Source organism: Nanorana parkeri, unplaced genomic scaffold (genome assembly GCF_000935625.1).
Source record: "Nanorana parkeri isolate BGI_ZX_2015 unplaced genomic scaffold, ASM93562v1 scaffold143, whole genome shotgun sequence".
NCBI lineage: Eukaryota > Metazoa > Chordata > Amphibia > Anura > Dicroglossidae > Nanorana > Nanorana parkeri.
This window is the reverse complement of record NW_017306411.1, coordinates 675,401-701,144: the sequence shown is the minus strand read 5'-3', so window position 1 is coordinate 701,144 and position 25,744 is coordinate 675,401. Positions and strand designations below refer to the sequence as shown.

General features: G+C 38.4%; 1 protein-coding gene and 1 long non-coding RNA gene across 2 annotated transcripts in view; both read right to left on the bottom strand.

Annotated features, from left to right (window-relative positions):
- Window positions 1-91: 91 nt before the first annotated feature.
- LOC108785124 lies at window positions 92-11,379 on the bottom strand. Its single transcript, XR_001941112.1, has 4 exons — window positions 11,346-11,379; window positions 9,422-9,463; window positions 8,571-8,622; window positions 92-102 (listed from the first exon to the last, which is right to left on the bottom strand). It is a non-coding gene; the product is annotated as an uncharacterized LOC108785124 (long non-coding RNA).
- A 792-nt stretch (window positions 11,380-12,171) lies between these two features.
- The window catches only part of NMS (neuromedin S), a 17,256-nt gene continuing 3,683 nt past the window's right edge, over window positions 12,172-25,744 (bottom strand). The window contains exons 3-6 of the mRNA XM_018554112.1: window positions 24,905-24,955; window positions 17,186-17,245; window positions 12,318-12,344; window positions 12,172-12,234 (exon numbers count right to left, since the gene is read on the bottom strand). Coding sequence (XP_018409614.1) covers window positions 12,172-12,234; window positions 12,318-12,344; window positions 17,186-17,245; window positions 24,905-24,955 — 201 coding nt within the window. The remainder of the gene's footprint in view (window positions 12,235-12,317; window positions 12,345-17,185; window positions 17,246-24,904; window positions 24,956-25,744) is intronic.

The following is a 25,744-nucleotide window of genomic DNA, read 5'->3' as shown; positions in this document are numbered from 1 at the left end:
CATGCACATGAAAAGCACCGTGCAATGCTTCAGAGTCTTATTTAATTCAGTTGGATTATTGATCAAAACACTTTCAGCTATTGAGTTTTAATTCAATCAATTCTGATATGCCTTCAAATGTGTTGTCAGGTAATTTCTTCATTTAACACTTCCCAGGAACACTCTGTTCTTATTAAGTAAGCTCTGAAAAATAAATTATTCCTGCAGATGTATTGTCCTCACTGCAACCTTACTAAAGAACAGTTGTCGACAGCAGTGTGAGGGCTGGCATTGACAGGCTTTGGGCTTCTAAAGCATCAGTTTGAAATCATTCAGAATTCACTGACAGATGCATTTGACTGGCAGTTGAACTACTTCTGAACTGAAGTTGACTTGCTTCTGACCTGCATTTGACCTGCTTTAAAGTGACACTGAAATCTTAAAAATGCATTTAAGTACCCTACTAACAAAAATGTATCTTATTTGTGTATCACTCGGCTGTAGATCCTCAAATCATCTCTGAATTGGTGCTGACACTCTCCTTCCTTCTGGGGATGGCTACTTTTCTTCCCCATGGTCCCTGTGTATGTTGTAAAGTAGCCACCGCTCCTGTGATGAACTATAATTTCAACACAAATTAGTAAACTAAACATGAGATTGTAGTCCACCATGGGAGAACACAGGAACACACACAGGTACCATGGGGAACAAAAGTAGCCACCCTCCAGAAGGAAGGACTGTGTCAGCACAAATTCGGAGATGATTTGAGGATCTAAAGCTGAGTGATACACAAATAAGATACATCTTTGTTAATAGTTAGGATACTTGAATGCATTTTTAAGATTTAACTCCTGAGTTTAGTGTCACTTTAAGGGGGTATTGCATTTCCATAAACTTGTATCAGAGAGCAGTACTATCTGACATAAACAAATGTCTGTCAACATGGGCACTATATGAGTCCATAGACATGAGATGAGTTTTTCCAGATATTTTAGGCTACATTGGCGGCTATTCATGTCAGCCCTGGCTGGCCAGCCAGGGAAATGATTGACTGAATGTGTTTTAAACATTCAACAATTGCTAATGTTTAGATAAGGTAATGCCAACACTGCTCTCTGCATTGAGGACTGCCCATTGCTGGGAGAGGATCCAAAAAGGAAGACCCTGTGCGTTGTATGAAATAAAAAAGCAAAAACTACAGCCGAGGAAATTGCAGAAGGAGGATCTGGGGGTTTGGGACTGAGCCCAGAGTTGAGTTTGAAGAAACCACTGCAAACATAGTTGTTTACAGTATGCGGAAAGCAATACGTTCTGTTCTATTGAAGCATACTTTTATAAGAGTTTTTTAACTGAACTGAATTACAATAAAAACAAACGCAAGTGATTTTACATTTACAAATTAATGTTAGGAAAGAGGAAACTTTATGCAGTCATTGGTGATGTATAAAGTTCTGGATCCTTTATACAAACATAACTCTCCAGCTCCCTGAAGTACAGGCCATATACAGTAGAAGAATGTGATTGGCTTCAGTCTTCTTTTCAACCAATGACTGTAAATACAGGGACTTCCATTTGGACAATAATGCTTTAATAACCATCATTTAATATGCAATATGCTCCCAGTCTAAATTGCCTATAGATCAGCATAAGTTGTATTAGATGTGCAGCCAAGCGCCAGTTACTCATAAAATATGTATAGTTGCAAGGAAGACTATCACATAATGTTTTCTTACTGCTGGGCCCTGTATAAGTGTCAATTAAAATGTAAGCCAAGTGAGCCTGGTATAAATGCAATAAGTTATCGAAATTACTTATATTCTACATTTCACATCTTTCAGAATCGTAATGAAATTTACCATTGAGCTCTAGATGTTTTATTTTATTTTTGGACGGGAGGGGGGTGGGTAGGGTAGATGTTCTGTTCTGTAGGTTTTTTGCCGTCATTGTTGGGGATACCATAGTGAAAGTGATAGAAAGATAAAGTCTCCAGTGAGAAAACGGACAATAGCAAAAAAACTAAACACATTCTATTATATTCATTCTATTCACAGCTACATAGCAAGCCATGCAGAAAAAAGACACCTGAACCAAAAACCCTCTTTTTCTCACAAAGAGTACCTTTCTATCTTCTGTGGTGACTTTAAAGTAAAACACTTTTCACTGAGTTTACTATATGGACCATTTATGTATTTGAAGCGACCCTGGTGCTATAACATCTTTATAACATCTGTTTTAAGCACACCGCGGGGAGATGCAGTACGAGTGCACTGCACCACAGTGAGCCTATACAACTTAATGATAAGGTCACTTGCGACATGTCAATAAAGTGCAAACAAAAAACAGAAATAAATAGTGCGATGCAGCACATGCACACCAGCAGTCGTGCGGTTGAGCACGGCTGCTGGTGTGAACAAGCCCTCAATGACAATGGTAACCAGGACATAAACAGGGTAAATCTTCCTAGCCAAGACACAAACATCAATTAAAATTTGAATAATGTGAAACCTCGCGCCACTACTCCAATCAAGTCAAGCAGCAGCTGAAATCTGCGTGATCAGATAAAATTGATATTAAAAGCAGCGCTATGTGAATTACCTTGTAGTTTAATTCACATAGCACGGCTTTTATTATCAATCAATTCACATTTGACAGGGGTTATAATTCATCACAATTCTATTAAAAACAGAAAAATGGCTTGTTGACTTATTGCTCATCATCTCAGTAGCAATTTACTGATTTTAATGTGGATACTGGCAGCAAGCAGTTCTTTTGCTCAGTATTAAAGAGATTTAATTGCAAGTGCACCCTAGGCTGTCATGAGGAAAACATGGAGGCTGCCGTTGTTGATCTCTCCTTTTGAATATGCTATGTATTGATTTCCCCAGCACACCAAGTACTTTTAATATAGAGATAGCAGTTACACTTTTGTATGGAAAATGTCTTCAAGCACAGTCAGCTGTCAAAGATCTGTTAATCTCGGTTACTGTACTGTTAGGACATTTTTCTATGATCTGGCAAAATTCAGTTATTTACATGAGTACAGATTAACTTCAAATTGCCTTGGTCATAAAGCAAAACCCCCTTGTAATTGAGGATTAGAAGTAAGCAGCCATTATCCTAAGGGCATTGTCACAGTGGAAATCATACATCTGATGACAGCTCACCAGTCACATGATCGCAAACAATCTGCAGAGAAAATATTCACCTGTCAGTGTGACATGGCCTTTACTGTCATTGTGCACCCAGGATCTGAATGCTCTCAGGTGCACAAACATAAATTAAAAGATTATCAGTAGCACATGCAGGCACCACAAGATGCTTGCACTCTGATAGTATTGTTAGTGTAGACACACTCATATACATTACATGTTCACTTTAAAGTAGTATTAAACTGTCAAACCTTTCCCAATAAGGAATCCAGATCAAACTAATATACATAGCTCAGCAAAGTATTTCATTACATTTTTACCCAATTACTTACAGTCATCGTGTTTCAGAACAGCTCCAGCTCTCTCATCTCCACTTCCCTGAACTTCATGTTCAGGAGAAGATCACAAAGGACAGCGCAGCCTTTAGCAGCTGTCCATCAACTAACCTGTGGAAGGGAGGAGGATGGAGGAGGAGAAAGCGAGTGGCTTGCTTTGCTGTTCGTGATTGTTAGTGTTTGTAGAGACACCCTAAAACAGGATATCATGGCCAGTACTCTGGGAACCAGCTGATTCTGCAGGAAACTGAAACTTTAAAACATCAAGGAACAGCATCCACTGTAAGTGATTTAATCGGCATTTTAAATAGCTTAAAACCTTTTGACCTTAATATCACTTTAAGGCCTACCCTAATACAATGTGCTTCCATACTGTTTGACTGTTACCATAAAAAAGCAGCAAAGACAGGTTGTAGAAGCCAGCTGTAAAAGCTATATGAAAATCTGTAGATATAAATGTAAAGTTTTTTTTATAACAGCTGCAGATTCTTGTCATAATTTAGTTGTATGTGCCCCACGCTCTCCTAGCCATTCTGAAATGACCGATAGCACCCAGCAATAGGCTGTGCTCACAGAACTGTTAATGCATTGTGACATATGAGACTTTTTATGTGAGAACCTTTTAGGGTACCATTATATTTTAATGGCTTACTTTTAATTGTCTTTGCCCATTATATCATTATGAAGTACAACACTCTTTTTACACACATCCAATTAAACATTGACTATGCAAAGAAATGCAATTTCCGTGGACTTTGAAAAGGGCCATATATTTAATTAGACGATTGCGACTAGAACAAGGGAATTTTAAAAGGCATTTGGTCACACATAAATCTAGCTCTTAAATAGTACACGTACATTTCCTTATAGCACAATGTATGCATAGCACAAATGTTTTTTAATCTGAGGCCATGAGAAATATGTAACACCTTACAATTACAGTTGTGTAAATCAATAGTATTTTATGCAACAAAATAAAAAAGAAATACACGTATAGGGGGTTACAGCTAGTGAGAAGTATATGCAAGGAAAGAACATCTTCACAAAACAGTTTAAATCTGGTCAAAAACAATACAGTTTTCTTACAGTCAAAACTTTTTTTTTCAGTTTTGGATAGAATATGTAATGGTTCAGTATCTTTTTTGCTGTCTGTTATTCATTAGGGAGATGTCTTTTCACTTCCTGTTTCAGTGACATACCAGGAAGTAAGATGAATCTCTCCAAAGCAAGAGCAAATCTCCTCTTAGACAGCTTTCAACAGAAAAGCCAGGAGTTACCACTGGACGAGTTCCCCTCTCTTCCTGTGCCACTGACAACTCTAAAATTCTGGATTTTCCATCACTGTCTGTACCAGAAACAATTGTCCCCAGCACCAACAGAGAGGCTGAAACAGCAATAAAAACCTGATAGGGGTTTTAACACTTCCCTACTGTATCCAGAACTAAAAAGTGATTTCTTATTTGAAAAAGAACTGCAAAATTGTATGCTAATCATTCATGACATTTTGTTATACAAGAATAAAGCCGTTCTACCTTCCCAGACCCAATACTCCATGGGGACCGCGGTGCTCAGCGTGAATCTCTGCCGGACCCAATCAACAAAATGAAGTGGAAAAGAGCTGGCACTCGTAGAAATCTTCTTAATGGTGTTTCTTTATTGAAAAGGCATAACAATGTTTCAATAAACACACACCATTACGACGATTCCTACGAGTGCCAGCTCTTTTCCACTTCATGACATTTTGTTATTCAATAAAAATAAATAGCATATACACATAAATGTGTTAATGTTTTCAAAAACAACAAAAGTGTAAAACCAATCATAACTCAAGACATTTTTTCTGCCAATTTACATATACATATAGATCTATATATATATATATATATATATATAATATTGTATATAGAATTAAGTGTGACCTTTTATCATTATTTCTGAGTGTTATATTTTTTAACAATATCACATAAAAGGCTGTCTAACAGAAATGTGCAATGACAGATCTAAAAATGAAAAATGGTAATTTAAGCATACTATACTTTTAGTACAGATATTCTTTATAGGGCCGTTCCCATGCCTCCTACCCCTGCTAAGCCTTACTCTTACCAGTCCCCAACCCTCTGAGGTTCTCCTTGTTGCACTCTTCCACACATGCATCTTGCCATCTAATTTATTCCTATAGTAAAGATGTCCTAGAACTGGAGAGAGTCCAGAGAAGTGCAATGAAACTAAATGGGATGGGGGACCAAAGCTATGAGGCAAGATTGCAAAATGTACATTTGTTCAGGAGGCAAATAAGAGGGGACAAGATTTTGATGTACAAAATTTTTAAAGGTGATGGTAACATGAGTAATACATTTTTTACTGTAAACTCACTAAAGAAGACTAGAGGCCACCACGTAAAATTGGAAGAAAAAAGATTTAACCACAAGGGGCGAAGGGAATTCTTTTCTGTTAGAATGGTAAAATTGTGGAACTCTCCTCCACAAGCAGTGGTATCAGCTGAGAGTATTGAATCATTCAAAAATCATTAAGATACCTTCCTAAGAAACATAACATAAAGGGGCACAGGTTCTCGTCATGACTGGAACACACAGAGACTCGCACACAAAACTTCACACACACACGTTGAACTTGATGGACCTTTGTAATTATTCAACCTCAAATACTATAACTATACTAATATACTGTATATACTATAAATATAATATATAACTATGTAACTATGTAGCAATATGCACAAAAGAAGCAGGGCTCAGCTGTGGGACTTTTGCAGAAGAGACAATGTGGTGCCCAGCGGGTCAACCTGCAAAGATCTTAGAGGAGTGGGGACAGGAAGGGGCTGGGGAAGTGGCCCAATAAAAGACAACTGGAGTGAAAGTACAGGTATTGTTTAAATTGCTGTAGAAAGTTGACATTTTTGGAGACAGTAAAAAAATAATGCATCTCTGACAAAACTTTGGTGCAAGACAGTGAAATTATACCAATGTGTCTATTTTATTATTATTGTTATGGTACAAAAAGATCCTCGATAATGCCTTGTTCCCCATAGACAATATCTTCAGTAATTTCTGTAAAAAAAAAAAAAAGAAAAATGTCAGGTCAGCCTGTCCACCAAGGGTCTTTCGCATTAAAGCTTTTGTAGATGGCCAGATGAAGCAAACTTTGAACTGCATAGCTGATGACCTGTTTCTGACCTCCTTCTGAGCTGCTTTTGCATAATGTTTGACTTGTATGGGGAGAAAAGCAGTTCTGACCCAAATAAATGCTTATGTACACAGGTTCTCAAGCTTACTCTGCGCACTACAAACACAAGACTTGCTACACTGTGACTTTGTGACATCCTCCCTTATAAACTAACACTATAGCCTGAAAAATGGTCTACTGCCTTCACCTCTACACAGCTAAAAAAAAAGAAAAAAAGAAAAATTGACCCCAAACCATTAAGGTCCATTTCGATCTATATGTTGATATAGAGATGAATTATTAGGCAGGTGCATTGTCATGTGTCAATGTGCATTTCTTTGTGCATTGACATGCATTATTGATACACTTTGATTCGCGTTTCCAATGCATTTTTGAAACTAGAATTTGGAGTGGATAGTGTTACTAGACAATGGCCAATGCTGGGTAATTCCTGTTACTACTGTGTCAAAATGTATAAAAACACATGTTATATGTGTTTGTATGCATTGTCATTGACTTAGATGGTTCTTCCAATGCACTAAAATGCTGAAAAAAAGAACATGACTTAGTTTTCAAAACACCCTGCGCTGCAGCACAGAGATTGGAACAGGCACTATTTTTAATACGGGGAACCTGGACACTAACATTTAGAGCAACAGTGTACATGGGCTCTCAGAAAACAAGTCTGGACTGAATATGTAGGAATGGGTGCAACACTGCTGTTTGTTTAGGTTTGTGTGATTGCACAAATATTGCATGACATTGCGCAGGCTTGTGTCATCATTTGATGGCCATGCAATAAGTGCAAATGTTACCCAGACTATTTAATATGTTGTTGGGACTTGTGTGTAACTGGGGGAGTACAGTGCTATAGAGCAGGTGTTGGCAACCTTGGCACTCCAGCTGTAGTAAAACTACAAATCCCACTGTGCCTCTGGGAGCCATGCCTGTGGCTGTTGCAGTCTTGCAATGCCTCATGGGACCTGTAGTTTTGCCATAGAGAATTGGTTCAGCTTCTTGGTTCAGTACTGTCATTGACAGCTGGTGGCTCAAGCAACAAACTCCTTTATGGCCATTATGACAACAGATCCAGTTGCAGCCCTTTTCAAAAGAGCACCCGTGACGCAAAATGGTCAGTCAGTGGCGTAGTGGTTAGTACTTCTGCCTTGCAGCACTGGGGATCCCCAGTTCAAATCCTGGTCAGGACGCTATCTGCAAGGAGTTTGCATGTTCTCCCTGTGCTTGCGTGGGGGTGCTCCAGTTTCCTCCCACATTCCAAAGACATACTGGAAGGTTACTTGTCTCCTGTCCACATTAGCCCTGTATGTGTGTGAGATTTTGGACCTTAGATTGTAAGCTCCTTGAGGGCAGGGGCTGATGTGAATGTGGACTGTGTAAAGCTCTGCATAAATTGCTGGCGCTATATAAAGACCAAGAATACAGTAAGTAAATAAATCAGCACTGTAAATTAATTCTGGTTTGTTGAAACAGGTAACTGCAAGTTTTTTTTTTTTTTTTTAAATCACTGTTTTTGGACTTTTATTGAATAACCCTTTTTATTCTTTGTGTTCAGTGATGAAAGGAGATTAGATCTACCCATCTCTTGCATATTTGGCTAGTTAGTAATTTCATGTAAATACAAAACACATACATTATTACTAAGAAGCATTAGGCTCCAAGTATTCTGCATAAGTGGACCCTTTCGTGTATCACTTCATCTTGTAGAATAATCAGCACCCAAATGTAAAACCATTCCTGGAAATGTTCCCTAAGATTTCACTAAAAGCTAATCGTCAATATAACGATAAGAATCTGAGCGTGTTAGTTAGATAACAATACCAAGACACAAATAATAAACACAAACTGGTGTAAAAATAAAAACTGTCTTGTATTACACACACCATCGTGCATATACAGTATATACCTTTAAGGATATGCTAGTGTTCATCTATGGAAACTTTTCTTCCATTTCTAGGCTGTTAGGGGAAAAATAAAGTGGTTGTTATTAATACATAGTATATACTGCATGATATACTACTGTGTATATCAGCAACATAATCCCCTAGATTCATTCCTTACTGCAGGTATGGCTATCTTAAACATTGACCTAAGGGCTGTGTAAACAAAATTATGATCTGCAAGATGCAGTTACCCCAGCTATATTCTGTGGACTACAAAAACTACTCCCACCCATGTTTTTGTGATGAGGAGGGAAGGGGGTGTCGGTATTCCAAATCAGGAGAGCAGCCTAGAGTGACAATGCTGCCCCCTCCAAAAATACAGTATAGTAAGTAAACGTTGCCCTCCTACAGGATGTGTGTTACTGGCTCAGGTACCAGGTAAAAAAAAAAACCCTAAATAAGGAAAACTAACACAGCTACCACATCCAAGGAGTAGTAGGCTGCAATATATTACATTTTTGTTTTGGGGGGCTACATTCATTTTAACATGTATACATTTAGTATTTTTTAAGCATTGCTGTACAATAAGCAGGGAAAAGTTCTGTTACAATACAGGGACTGCATGCAATACATACAGTACATTGAAAATTGGCATTGAGGGTTCTGCGCATAACTATTCATGATCCTTTAAGCTTTGAGAAACAGGCACACATGCCAAGTATCTAGTCAGGCAGCTGCACATATAATTTATGTTGGTTACCCCAATTATAGTTCTGCACAGAGACCTTCATTGACTATATCCAAACTCTACTACCCTTTGGAGCACAAAAGACCAACACATGCACTAAAGACTAAATAGACATATAAAGCATACCCTGAAAAGGAAAAATGGCCTTCCCATCTTACCAGGGCTATCCTGGAAAACATATTACATCCAGCATTAAAAAGTTTGGGTGATATTGTAATGATCTTTGCTTATCATTAGTCATCAAACTGCTGCCTATACTAAAATCAGTAGGCGGCACGTACTAACATAATAAAATACTATGGAAATAAAATGTTATTAACATAATAATAATAATAATACAAATTCAATTGCTGCTAAAATATTGTTATGGATGCACACAGAAAAATAATCTGTATGGAGTACATTTTTACTTCATAAATGCAGCTCCATTAACTAATACCAGACATGGTTAATGATTTACAAACTTGGTGAGGGCCTGTCTGCTCATGGATCCACAAAGTAACAATGAAATAGAGATACAACTTGCTCCAAACCAAGTAAAATGTTATATGATATTTGGAGGTACAGGTGTTTTTGTTTGGAAATAAGTATCAGCCTATGAGATGATGATGAGGAGAACAAGAAGCTTTCTGTGAAAGAATATTAGCACTGGTGGCCAGTCTGCAATTGCAGAATTACTAGTGCTAGAGCCTCATGCACCTTACATTGTTGATAGTGTGGTCCTTTTGCTGATACACTGTAGGAGGTCATCCTTCAGTCTCAAGTCTCCTCCTCCCCATCATCATGATAAATGAAAAACAGTTTTTGTCTGATCCACACTAAGAAATATCATAGCTAGTATTATTACAATAAAGGGTATGTCATAAGTGTTCCTTTGTACCCACACTAGACCCTGTAATGCTATCCCGGCATAATTGTCGGGATCCGCTTCAGCTGCGGCGTCTCAGCATACCGCAAGCTGTAGCATCTCTATCAAAGGTCTCCAAAAAGACTGATTTGTCATTTGAGGACATGGGGGCACTGAAGGACCCGATGGATATGAAAGCCGAGGCTTTGCTCAGAAAGGGATGGGAATCGGCCAGTGCTGGGTTTAAACCAGGGCTGGCCATTACTTGCGTGGCCAGGACTTTAAGTGTGTGGCTGAACCAGCTTCAAGTTCACCAGCTTATTAAAATACAGGAAAAATTATTAATTAGCTTCAATATGTATAGCACCAGATTACTCTTGCTCGAAGATATATCCAAAATAAAGGCTATTGTCATTGCAATCAATACTGTAACAGCTGTAAATGTGCAGAATACATAATCCGGGAAATGCAGAGAGCTATGGGGAATCCTTTCAGTTTATCAGAACTGAATAGGGGTTTGCCAGGGCTGTGGTCACATGTGGATCATGTGCAGCACATCAGGGAAAAACACACTTATTAGACTGGAAATGAAAATTAGCATTATGGATAAACAAGCCAATTCAGCAAAAGCTGTACTATTAGCACTGAATGCTCATTACAGGCTTCCAGGACAGACTATAGGTTTTGCCATTGAAAATCACTGAAGTTAAATCTATAAATTACACATTTAAACTGTTTTACAATTTATTGGTAATACAATTTATCAATCAGAAAAAAACATACAAACTACTTTCCTACATTGATACCATCTTCAGAGACAACATCAAATAAACTTTTATTATTTACAGGGCTATTCACTAAAGGGTGAAGAGTTGGAGAAGGCAGGAGAAGTGACCAATCTAGGACAAAATAGCTGAACTGGAAAGTGATCTGAATTGGAGAATTTTTCCAAATCAGCTATGTTGTTCTAGATTGTTCACGTCTCCTGCCTTCTCCCAACTCTTCACCCTTTTGTGAATAACCCTGTTAATTTTGTCCAGCAGGCCATTCTTAAAAAGTCCTTACAGATGACTGGGTCCACAGACTGGGCCATGTTAAAGGTTATATGAGATTTTAGTGATTGGGTTTACATACACTTTAACAAGCTTCCAGTACACTGTACGACTATTATTGGAAACATCAGGACAAACCATATAAGCATACCTTTTTTGTCAACTCTTCTGTAGAAATTTGTGATTCCTATAAAGAGACCATAAAAATAATGGTATTCATTGCTTCATATAAAACCTATGTGTGAAGCAATGCAAGGGATACATTTAAAAAAATGTATTTATTATACCTATTGACATGTAAGGAACAGAAGGTTCACCGAAATCAAAGATATGATATGATGCTTGCAGGACCTTTGCTCTACCATTGCACTGCAACCACAACATCCTGCTCAACTGTATGCTAAGCAAAAGTGTTATAACATTATTAATCATTTTTAACTATGATTAACTTGAGCTCTCATATGGGTGATCCTTATTCTGGCAGCAGCCACTGTCTGGTTTGCCTACCACATGAACTCAAGGTTTGCATACAAATGTGTGAGAATCAGAAGTCAAACGCAGCTTGCTTTTGGGGAAATGGGTTGCCTATGAGATCAGTTTATGATGCTTCCCATCTGATTTTGACTTTCCTCTAACTTGCTTTTCTTTGCATTCAAATAGATTTGTATAGTGAAAATTTTAATTCAGAAGCATTAGAATAAATAGCGTGCTGAATTTAAGAATCCTAAAGGTGAAACAAAGCACTTTCCAGAAATCAATGTACAGGAACACTTTTCCATGTTGAAACGTAAAAATCATGTTTCAAACCCTTCCAAAATGCTTAATCAGAGAGAAAGTCAGATATCCAAGTACACAAGCCATTTTGGGGGTAGAGAGAGATAATTATCTTAATTAATAAAGGCAATGTTAGCTTTGGCTAGCAATGTAAGTTGTATCATTTAGCTGTAATTTTAACATTCCACAACTAACAGAGAACACTAGTTTGTACTCACCCCAGTTTTTAGAGCAGGATCTTGTGCCCTGGAGTAGTGAAATAAAAACTGTGAAAACAACAGTATAGTTATACTCTTAATGGATACACCATGCATATAGAATATATACTGTATGTCTTTTTGTCACTTACTCTTTTATAAACCTCTTGATTGTTCCCCTGGAAAACATAAGGAAAAAAAATAATATGATTTGTTTCAAACAATGAATAAAAAATGATACTCTGAAGGTTTGGGACCCATGGATCTTGCGCTGCATGACTTTGATCGTCGGCTACTCTAACTTTTTCCCATGTAAGTAAATTTGACCTGAGTGAATTCCCCTGAACCCTGGGGATACACTCTTCTACTTTATCCTCTTCTCTTCCTTCTTCCTCTACCACCTTTTCCATATTCTTCTCCTTGTACAGAGTTTTATTCTATCTGCAGTTGTTTGCCTATGGTAATTCCTAATTATGAGGCGAGTGATTTTCACTCATCCTCATAGTTCTAGCCGACCTGTGACAATGAGACTGTCACAGGTTGGCTCAGTAGATCGGAAGGTGAGCGAACACATACAGGCGCTCACTCACTTCTTGAAATATCCGTGCAGATAGCAGTGACTGTCACTCACAGCTCCCTGCAGAAATCCCCCCCCCCGTCTGATCCTCCAGCTCTGACTGGCGGAACGGACGGGGCGTGTACAGCTGGCTCAGAGGGCGTGTACAGCTGGGCAGAGCCAGCTGTCACTCACGCAGCTGGGTGGATCCAGACATAATTGTGGGGGATCCGTTTCAGCAGCGGAGTCTCAGTATACCGCGAGCTGTAACTCGCGGTATACTGAGGTTTGGGTGACGGGAGGATGCTAGTTTGTGTCCTCCCATTACCCTTAAGAGAACTACGGGGAAAAGCCCTAACTGAGAACGAGTGTTCAGATCAGGAGTTCTATCGTCATTCCTTTGTTTGATGCATCACTCAGTGTCTGAGGAGTACACAGTTCAGGCACAACCAGAATATTCAGAAGGACGTAAACAATTGTAGCTAATGTGTTTATTTTAGGGATGCACCGATACTGATTATTTGGGTGAGTACTTGTGAGTATGCTCCCGATGCCTATCCCGATATCGGAACTTCCGGTATCAGGAAGCTAAGCAGCGAATCATTACACACCACCCAGCTTCCTGATTGGTTGGGAAGCTGTCCAAGCAGGAAGTCGGGCGGCAAGTCATTACCTGCACCCCGGCTTCCTGATTGGCCAGAAAGCCATCTCCACGCTTCTTCGTCACCTGGTGACAAGGGAGCATGGAGAAGGCTTCCTGGCTAATCTGGAAGCCAGGCGGCGAGTCAATACACGCCACCCAGTTTCCTTAATGGGACTTCCGGTATCGGTATCGGTGAGTACCGGGAAAAAAAATATCGGCACTCGTACGCGAAACCGAAAAACCAGTATTGGTGCATCCCTAGTTTATTTCATGACAGATGTACATAAAATAACTTGTGGGCAGTCATTAAAATATTTACATTTCATTTATTTATTTTCTATTTGCTCAGCTGCATTCTGACAGCAACACTATTTTTGTGCAGAAAAGATCATAAGGAAAGTGTGCTTAATAAAAAAAAACCACAAATACACAAACGTTTTAGAAGGTTTACTACCTTCAAAACATATTAGTAGTCTTCTTATATTTTCACTATCATCCATAAATGAGAACATTCCCTGATCCAGATATTTCAATATTAACCCCAATGTGAGATGTAACTGTAGATTGGTGTATCCATTTTACAGGGCAATCAGCGATAAAATGGTAGTAAACTGCTGTATGTCATAAGTATGTACAGCACACATTTAGCACACTTACCTTAAAAGTGTGCTCTTCTCCAGTGCTGTGTGATGCATCTCCGGTCCACCGCTGCCACCATCCCCACTGCCACCACTTCTGGGTTCCCAGACATCCTCTTTGGCCATTGGGTGGCCACTGATGATATAATTTCTGCATATGTGCACAGGAGTTTCTTCCTTCCTGGCATCAGACCCATTCATGACATGTTAGACCCCATTCACACGTAGCGACATACCTTTTGCAGCGGATCTACACGGCCGGGATAGCTCGACTTTCGGGGCGACGTTCCAGCGACGATCCAGCGACGGTAGCGCGACCTTCTCCGCCGGGCTCCATAGAAAAAGGGCAAAATCGCGCAAAATCCGCCGAAAAAAGGGTCCGGCAGAAGCGACTTGCGACGAGCGACATGGAGTTAAGACAGCTCCATTGAATAGCATTGGCCGGCGACTTTTCGCGATAACGCGCGGCAAAAATGCGCGATATCGCGGTGGAAATTGCGCGATAATTCGCTACATGTGAACGGGGCCTTAGAGATGCCATGAATGAGCTGAGAGTGCACGCTGCACGGCGCATGCACTGTACAGTGTACACAGAAAATGAAAAGTTTCTGGGGAAAGAGTAAGATGTTTTTTGGCCGAAGACACTTGGCATGGATCTTCTGCCAAAAAAAACTATCCCCATAGCGATTTTTTTTTATCTTTTGGCTTAAATTGCTCTTTAAGATAGGCTGTTTGGCAGTAAAAAGGTAATTATAGTGTTTTGTACATATTTGCTTGATATACTGTATTATATTTAGGACTATAATATATATTTTTAGAAACATTAAAACATATTATTATTATTAGTATTATAATATAGAAATATTAGGAAAATATGAATTTCTATTTCAGCAGGTACATATTGAATACTTTATATGAATATTTTATATGTAACACATGCTTCCAACACTAACAGAACTGAATGATTCAGAGGACACTAGCCCCTCCCTATCTCTAGTTCATTGTATGGAGCATTATTCAGTGTGCCATTTTCACCATAGCAGTGCGTTAGAATGTTATGCGTGTTGCGTTGCGTTAAGACAACGTATTAATTTAATGTGCTACGTAATGCACCAAAACACGTGCATGTGCCATTCCCAACAGTGCAACACACATCCATCAGCAATGTGCATTGGAGTGTCATTCAGAATGAATGCCACCGCATTACACACACACTTGTTGCATGAGTTGTCCCATGTTGCGTTAAATCAACACAATAATGTAAATGGACCCTTAGGCAGACAGTACACAAGTGAGCAGCTACAATGTACTTTTTATCACTCACTGCTCTTATTACAAACCAAGAATGTTCTGAAGACACAGTAATATGAAAGCACCCTGTACAGGGATGTCTTTAAAGAAGAACTATGAGGTGAGTGATTTTCACTCAACCTCATAGTTCGAGCTGATGTGTGACAATGAAACTGTCAAACGTTAGCTCAATAGATCGGGAAGTGAGCGAACACATACAGTCGCTCGCTCACTTCTCGATCATGTTCCTGCGGAGAGCTGTGACTGTCACTCATGGCTCCCTGCAGGGATTCCCCCCCTCCCCGCTCCGATCCTCCAGCGCCAACTGGCGGAACAGACGGGGCGGGTACAGCTGGGTCTGCCTGTAGATAGGCAGAGCCAGCTGTCAATCACGCAACTGTGTGGATCTCAACAGTTATGTCGGGATCTGTCCCGGCTGCGGCGGTCTCAGGTCTCATACTGAGCTTTGCTGGGACAGCACTTCAAAGAGGACCAGTGGGTCAGAAGTGCTACTGTTTAAAGTGGAAGCCAGGAGGCTATGCTTGTGTTGCTTTAAAGCCTTTCATTAATTATGCTGTCAACCCCTGCGTGGGTATCCAAGATGGATTTATGAACTTTGTGTTGAATAAAAGTGGGCTACCGAGCCCTTAAACCGAAGATATTGCGAGTAGACTGCATTCTTAAGCGCTCACCCTATGTGCTAATATCCCCGAACATCACAATATATATATATATATATATATTGCAATGGATTTTTAAATTTTTTCCATAGTACTTAATAAACCATATAACAAGATTTTAAATAAAAGTCTTACTGACTGATTTATCAAATAGTACAGAACAATGTACCAGTATTAGTAAAATTGGTATTGCATTTAAATTGCATGTCCCTGAACACTTGCTGTACGGTGCATTGCATTTTTGACAAATGCCTCTCTATGTATCATACATGGAATGCAAATGCAGTGCACCGTGTAGCAAGTGTTTGGGGATATGCAATGTAAATGCAATAATGATTTTACTAATATAACCACATACTGGTACATTTGTACTGCACAACTTAATAAATCTTACAATAAGACTTTTAATTTAAATATTATTGTATGATTTATCAAGTAGTACAGAACATGGATATAGTAGTAAAATCTGTATTGCATTAACACTGCATATCACTGAACATTTGCTGCACGGTATACTGAATACACCTTGCAACAAGTGTTTAGTGATATGCACGCAAAAGCAGTACAGTCCAGATTCTTTCTGGTCCCATTTCTGCTCCAAGCATGTGCCAGCAAATATGGCTGCCCACATATAAATATGTAGTTGCAAACTATACACCTCTCTTACACTAAAATCATATGCAAACTAACTGAAAAGACACTGTTTCCATTTAGAAGGGCATGGATTACTTTTAATACTTATTTCTTACTTTTGTTCCCCATGATCCCTGTGTGTGTTGTAAAGTAGCCACCGCTCCAAGCTTAATCCCGTGATGTGCTACAATACCGCATTTAGTTTACTAATTTGTATTGAAATTATAGTCCATCATGGGAGTGAGCTTGGAGCGGTGGCTACTTTACAACACACACAGGGACCATGGGGAACAAAAGTAGCCACCCTCCAGAAGGAAGGACAGTGTCAGCACCAATTCAGAGATGATTTGAGGATCTACAGCCGACTGATACATAAATAAGATACATTTTTGTTAATATTCAGGGTACTTGAATGCATTTTTAAGATTGAACTCCCAAGTTTAGTGTCACTTTAATGCATGATGTGCAGAACTCACCTGGTTGGGTGTTGACTTTGGATGTCAAGACTAAACACAGGTGGGCAGTGCTTAAGCATACTGTATACTGTCTTTCTCATTCAGATTCAAGTTAATATCCTTACCTCATTGACCTTCATTTTATTGTAAATGGAGTTACAAAGGTTCATCACAAAATTCGAAATCTGAAAAAAAATGTTTTAATGATGTAAATGATCAGTGATGGGGATTTGAAACATGTCATCATAAAGACAAATATACACAAATTTTGTAGCAAGCCCACCATGATAGCAAGGGGAAATGTTATTGCAAAGATCAGTGCATCATTTTGACTCATTTATCTAAAGTAAAACCGTACTATTTTGTTAAAATATTGGGATGGAGCTTTTCTTTTTTATATTGAATTCTGAAGCTACTGTTTTTTAATACTTGGTTAGCTTGTTTCAGATGAATGACAGCGGTGAAAAATGAAAGCTAACTAAGCTTTGCTCCAGGCAGATTTAAAGTACACAAATGATTGCAGCTCTCAATTCAATAAAACATCCTTGAATCTATTTTTAATGCAAGTTTTGTACCTGAATTTGTCTTGATTCAGCCTCCTGGACTTCTATGTGCAGTAAAACATAGACTGAAGGAGGGAAAGGCAGCACAAGAAGGTAATCAATTGTGCTGCAGTGCAAGTTGAATGCTGATAGGTGGATAAAGTGGCATTGATAATTTTATATCCTGGGGAGGTTAAGGAGAAAAATGTTGCCCACTGCAGGCATGTGGGTGTGGCTAAAAAGTGTGTGTGATCAATAAAGTGGGTGTTCTTTTACAGTATTGCATGTAGTGTGCCACCTTTACCACTTTGCTATGGTTTAGACCAAATAGGGCCTGGGGGTACACTGCAGAATTGTGAGAGTAAAAAAAGCTGCGTTGTATGTGTCAGTGGCAGCAACAATAGCCCCCAACATTGCGGTCAGTAGAATCAATGATAACACCCAACATGTGTCAAGTTCATCAATAACCTGCAGCAAGTATCAGGTCCAGCAATGAAAAACCACAGTAATTGTCAGGTCCAGCAATACCAACCAGCATTAACCTTCAGTAAGGGTTAGGGCAAGCTATAACCCCCAACAAATGTCAGGGCCAGCAATGGTAAACCCCAGGAGTAACCCGCAGTAAGTGTCAGGGCAAGCAATAACCCCTAGTAAGTGTTGGGGCCAGCAATAACTACCAGTAAGTGTTGGTAATTGGTATTCATTGTGGTAAAAAAGGGGACATAGGTATTCAGTGGGGTGAAGAAGGGACATTGGTGCTCAGTGCAGAGCCAGAATGACTATGAATAGCATGTCAAGCAATAAAACGTAGTCACAGGATATACTCCTGTAAATTACCTTAATGACATTGAACTCGAGTGCTAGTGATCCTCTACTTTCCTAAACTTAATGACATTGAAGGCTGATTCCAAAGCACTGGAAAATAAAATTGTCAGCTGGACAGCACCCGCAACCAATCGGGTACAGGCAATGTTCAGGTATTTTGACAGTCAGCAGGACCAACTGGTGCTGTTTTAAAGGCAATGGATGGAAACCCCAAACATCGATTTTATTTACATTTTTATGTTTATGCATTTTGTAGGTTGTTAATTGATAAATAAAAACTATTCATTTAGTTATTATTGACCAGCGCCTACAACCTTTAAAAAGTACTATATATTTAGATTCAGTTGAGACACAAAAGTTTGCCCTCACAGAGGTTTTTAGCATTACTCTTCCAATGCCACAAAGCAAATGCAAATACTTTACGAGCCCCCTGCAGCACTGCTGCTCTGGCGTCACACTTCAGGTCATTGTCTGATCCTCCAGACAGTACTCTCTCTCATAAGATTTGTGCACAACTACATCATCTGGCCACACTGGTTCCCACCCTGCCTCCTGGGTGGAGCCCTGAACTCTAGTCAGTACCAATATTTTAGGGCTGTGCACACCTGCACAATGAGGGTGCACAGGTCATCATCAAATGGTGGATGCTGGGATTGGAGGTTTCCTCCTAACCAGTACTTTACAAAGCCTCTTGGCTCCAGGATCTAATCCAGGATTGAATAATGCTAGAGAAAAAGTTGTTTTTTCTCCTGGAGCCCCTTACCCTGTATGGGTAAGAACCCTAGGTGAGACTAGTGCCTCTCTTTACCGTGGCTAAACCCTCACCTCTCACCTCACATGCTAAACTACACTCCAAATGCATATTTGCATTGTGACATGGTGCCGTCCTATCACAGTGTACTTTGGTTTGGGATGGGGCATTTAATTAAAATAGGTGTGGTTCTACAAGAGGCATATTCAATAGTTCTTGTAGAGAAAACAATGATAAACACCAGTTGTACTGCAAACAAATGTGACATGAAATATTTAGAAAACATTATTTGACAGTGACCTTTCTGCTGAGTAATGCAACAACTGTTGTGGCTGCTGATTGGTTAAATACTCTTGTAGGTGGCAAAAATCATGTGTAATAAACCTAAGAGCCTTGTACTGTAATGTACAAGTGCAGGGGTCAGGAGTATAATATATAACATAGCATATACAGTGCAGGGGTCAGGAGCATAAAGTATGGCATAGTGTAAACAACGCAGGGGTCAGGAGTATAACATATGACATAGCATATACAGTGTAGGGATTAGTAGTGTAATGTACAACATGGCATACACAGTTCGTGGGTCAGGAGTATAACATATAAGTATGGCATAGTGTAAACAATGCAGGGGTCAGGAGTATAACATAAGACATAGCATATACAGTGTAGGGATTAGTAGTGTAATGTACAACATAGCATACACAGTTCGTGGGTCAGGAGTATAACATATCATAGCGTACAAAGTGTAGAGGCCAGGAGTATGATGTACAACAAAGAGAGTGTAGTGCTGGGGTCAGGAGTATAGCATAAAACAGTATTCAGCGCAGGCTTTTGAAGTATAATTTACGACATAGCGTATACAGTGCAGGGGTTAGTAGTATAATGGATGGGTTAGGAATATAATGTACAACATAGGGTACACCATGCAGGGGTCAGAAGTATAACGTACAACACAGTGAATACAATGCAGGGGTGAGGTCTATAATGTACAATGTAGAAAATATGGTGCAGGGAGCAGGCGTATAAAGGTGGTGTAGTGGTTAGCACTTCTGCCTCGCAGCACTGCGGGTCCCTAGTTCGAATACTGCCCAGGTCACTACCTGCAAGGAGTTTGTATGTTCTTCCTGTGCATTTGTGGGTTTCTTCCCACACTCCAAAGACATGATGGTAGGTTAATTGGCTCCTGTCTAAAATGGCCCATGTATGTATGTGAGATAGGGACTTTAGATTGTAAGCTCCTTGAGGGCAGGGACTGATGTGAATGTGCTGGGTAAATTGTCTGTGTTATATAAATACCAATAATAAATACATAACATAGTGTACAAGGATATGAGTATATTGTACAACATAGTGAATTCAGTGCAGAGGGTCAGAAATATATTGTACAACATAGCATATACAGTGCAGGGGTCAGGAGTATAACATAGCATATACAGTGTAGGGAGTATAACATACAACATAGTACACACATTGCAGGGGTCAGCAGTATATGTATATCATAGTGTGCAGGGGACAGGAGTGCAATGTACAACATAGTGAATGTAGTATCCGGTGTCAGGAGTGTAACATAAAACAGAGTATACAGTGCAGGTGTCGGAAGTATAATGTACACCGTAGTGTATACAGTGCAGGGGTATAATGTACAGCATAGGGTATACAGTTACAATGTAAAGAATACAGTGCAGGGGTCAGGAGTATAATGGATAACAGAGTGTATATGGTACAGAGATCAGGAATGTATTGTAGTCAGGAGTATAATTTACAACATTAGTGAATGCATTGCAGGGGTCAATAGTGTATATATACATATATATATATATATATAATCTCTCTTACGTCTGATAAGTGTGAAAAAATATGCCCCAAAGTTTGTGTAAGAAGGTGGAGGGATAGACCTTCCTACCTGCATCCAAAAAATGGCTAGCCATTCTCTGTCTGCCTCCCCCTACACAGGGCCCCCAGTGTCTTCATGGGTGCACAATGTGGCTAGTGTGGGTGAGCAGTACCTCACCTCTTTCCCTTCCACCAGCTCTTTTACTGCTTCCTCTGCTCCAGCACCAGACCAGGACTCGGAATCACCCACAAGAAGGCACCCCATCCAGCCAAGGCTCTTGGCTGGAGGTACCCAATATACTTTATAAGCCTACAACTATCCAAACATCTTCAGACAATCATCATTATCGAAACGGCCTCCACCAATAATAGGGCTAAATGCACTGTTTGAACTATGGCAGTTGCAGCGGTTGGGATGATGTATCCCTGTGTTCCGCTGTGTGGATGAGTTGATTTATACATGTCAGATGGGGTGGCCAGCTTATTCACATGCTTCCTAAAGTGAATGATCCCAATGTGCAATTTAGGGACTGATGATGTGTAGCAAATGCGAAAGAACTGAGCAGTGAATACAGAAATCACCACTGTACTGTCCTATGATTATAGCGAGGTACATAGTGATTGATTCATGATCGATATGCTGGGAGATTTGTGTTCCGTATCCTCGCAATAATAAAGATTAATGAATCCTATTATCGGTCGGAGAGTATTTCAATAGTAAAGATTGTCTGAAAATGTTTAGAATCATTGCAGACTTTTTGGGCAGAGCACATTGTTCATATCTTTATGGATTATCAAGTATATTAGCTATTAGAATTTTTTTTAGCCAGTTCATTGCCAGGTTACGTTTAGACCTCACCAATGTAGTATACAAGAAATGTAATTATATGTATGGAGGAAATTTTAGGTGTATTTTACATTGCAATTGGTATAGTGTCAGTAAAAAAATAATATAATAGCCACTTAGGTCATAGAGCTGTTTTTGTATTTATGTCATAAACATTGGTGTTGTCTTGGGTAATGAAGCTTTGAAACATAGATTGTGTAAGGGAACTTTGAGTGGTCCTTTTTGATAAACCCCTGTATTTATAGTAATAAGGAAATTTTATTGGTAGAGCTAAGTACCCACCTAATATGAGTCTTCGTATGACATAGAGCATTTTTGGACTATATATATATATATATATATATATAGCTCATCTATTAAGCCAATCTAGATAAAGTGAAACACAGTTTTTTAAATTAGTTAATCAATCAGCTTGACTATGGAGTCAAATTAAATGTGATTTTAATTTGATCTGGGATTCAGTGACTTAGGTCAAAATTAATTTTTAATTAAGGTCTAGTACGGGTGAACCCTGATCTTATCAATTAACGGCCAGAGCAAACACAGATTGGTTAAATATTACATATGTGTGCTACAAGAATGTGATCTTTAGGTGTGTTTGACCTAAAAACAAACTGGACAAAAATATAATGAAATACAGGTTAGATCATACTAAGAGTTCTACTTTTGGAACACATCTAGCTCCAAACATTCATCTATAGGTGCACACAAAGCAGATGTCTGTAGCACAGCGAGTGTCCATGATAAATCAATAGTGCTTGGCTATACAGAAACATAAACTAATAGGCGAATACACCTGGGAATGTGCTAAATGCTTCCTGGAAAGCTACAGTGATAAGTGATCAGGATTTATTGGATAGCAGCCCTGCTGTTAAAACTGGCCTAGTTCACATGATACTCATTTTATTAGTGGGAACAGAAGAAATTAGTTTTGCTTATATTATGCACAAATCATATCTTTGCAAAAAATGTGTCTCCTAATGCATTTGTATAAGAACCATAAAATTAAAGAGACATGAATTAATCATCAAGTACTTCCAACCACATCACATTCTATAATGGAACATTTTGTATTGTAGTCACAGACAGAAAATGTGAGTGTATCTTTTGAGAAAACTCTGGACGCTGCTTTGTTCCTGGACACCAGATATAATTCTTAAAAATGAAGCCATCCACAAAGTAATTAACCATTACATTATATTATGAATCTGGATGCTAATGGACTTATCATTAGCAAGGTATTCTATCTAATTAAACTGGTAAATGTCTCCTTTCTAAGAGGTAAGATTCAGTTAAAACGACACAGCATGAATATTACTTTATAGATACTATAAAGGTAACATATTATACTAGCTTGTAAAACACAAATGAATGGAAATGTATGGATTCAAATATAGGCTTTATGCAAATTGATTGCCCTGTGCTATCTTGTCTTAGGATCTGCACCCTGTGGTCAGATATATGGCTTGACTTATACATCTATACACTCATATTCATGACAGTAACAATATAGGTTGATTGAAAACAAAATAGATTGGATTTTAGTTAGTCCAATAGGTATACTAGGTGCAGCCAGCCACTTTAGCATCTCATTAATACTTTTGTATAGATGTGTCTACAAAGAGCTCTTAAAATGGTTTATTAATTTTGCAGAACCCTGCTGTGAATATCTAATGAAAACTGATGCATTGTTGCATTGAAATATACAGGACATTTTTTTCTATTCCATTATCATATTTTCAATAAAGTTACATGATTCACTTAGTATCTATGAATAATACTTTAAGGCAGGTCATTATATTAAATAATATTATCTAACACACTGTGGATTGTATTGATTTAATTATTTCTTGAAAATAAACCTGGTAAGCTTAAGAAAAATCATCGGGACAGAAATATTGGAGCTGCCATTGCTGATTGTTTTGGTTTTTTTTAAACGGTGCAGGTTCCAGCCATACAGCATGTACCTTGAGAAAACAGTCAGCAATGGCAGCTCCCATATTTCTGACTTAAAAAATCTCCTTAAATCACACAGATTATCAATTTATAAATATTGTTACTTCTGCTATTCTAGACTGCTATGTTGGCAGTAAGCTTTAAAGTATATTTTAAATTGCCATAAAAAACTGTAGAAAGAATTTTGCAGACAGAATTACTCCATCATAAAAATGATGTTCCAAATATTTAATACCCTTTGAAGTATAATAGTAGGTAGTAGCATTACTTTATTTGTTTCTGATATTAGTTTATGTGTTTTCTATTATAGCATACGTTTGACCTTCTTGTATGTTTAACTTTACTGGAGAGGTACCATACAAAACTTTTGTGCAATAATCATTAGATCCCCATGCCATATAAGATTCACAAAAACTCTAAAAAAAATACTAATAGAGGCTTTCTTTTATAATGATGTTACAGATTTACTTTAAAGCATTTAGAAGTTGAATTTTGCAAAGTGAATTACTAAAAATAGTGGCCAGCAAGCCTACTTAAACATTAAAAAGTCAATCATACTCAGAAAAGGTAAAACAAACTGCTCTTTACCCCGTTAGTTTAAAGCTATAAACTATATTGGTTCTCTTTGTAATTAATTACGTTTTCTTTTATCTGTATTTACATTTTTGCTGCAAACACACAGAAGGATAAATACACACTAACTGTACAGGTTTATTTCTGAGCAGATGGCAAATAGCTACAGTATAGTCATTGAGAACATGAAATGGAACCTTCATGGAGATGTAAGTACAATCCTGTTATGCTAAAAATATAAGAATTTAACTTTTTATTGGGATTGTATCGACACTTGTACAGATTATAACATTGTTCTCCTCATTACAGTGCTAAATCTCTACACCCCTATATCATCTATTTCTATCTTGCCCAAAAGTATTTAAAATCTGTTCAAATAAGCAGCTTATTCAAATGTTTTGGCTGGGGTTTTAAATCTCTGTATAAGAGACACCACATATATATTAAAACATACCAAATTGCATGCAACACAAGTTCAACAATTGTCTCCCGCATTATGTTTTTTTTTGTTAGTTACCTGTGGTTGATCTAATAGTGCTGTCCACTGGCTAAAGCATAACGCTAATTTCTAGTGATAAAAAAAGAAAAGGACTGTCATATTTAATTTCATTATTTAATTTCGTATTATTTGAATTTAATAAAGACCAACTGTAGGTTATTCAATCATAATCTTGAATTATCATAGTATCATATGAACAAATAATACTCTGTTGCAGAACCCAGAACTACCACCAGAAGTATATTAAATCATTGTTTATGTTTATCTTGATTTACCTCTATGATTTTTACAGGTAATGTATATCATAGATATTTACTAAAGTTTAATAACTGTTTTAGGCTTTATCGACCTAAAAATAATAGTAAATCCATTTTAAATGTGAAAATACAGAAAGATAATGCTTAATGGGAGACTCCAATGTAAGCCAAAACAATCGATGTATTTCATGACATCCTCTCCTACTGCCTGCTGCCTATACTTGGCTTCCTTTTCTCATGCAGGATGAGAAAAAGCCCTTCATAAACTACAATTGTGCAATCTGCAACTTACACAGCGCTGAGGACTCTCCCCCACCTCCATGTGACAGTACTGCGTGCTTGAGCATCCAATCAACAAGCAGCAGCACAGTCACATAGGAGGAAAGAAAGTAAGTCACATGTTACCTGCCTCCTAAAATATTATATATATTTTTTTACCCCAGCAGCCAGATGGAGGGAATGGTAATATAAGCAGCCAGTGGAACTGTCATAAAACATCAGCTTTTTGTTTTGCTCATTTGCCCTGTTGCTTGCATTCTCGCTCTCTCGCTCTCTCGCTCTCACATACATACATATATATATATGTATATATATTTATATA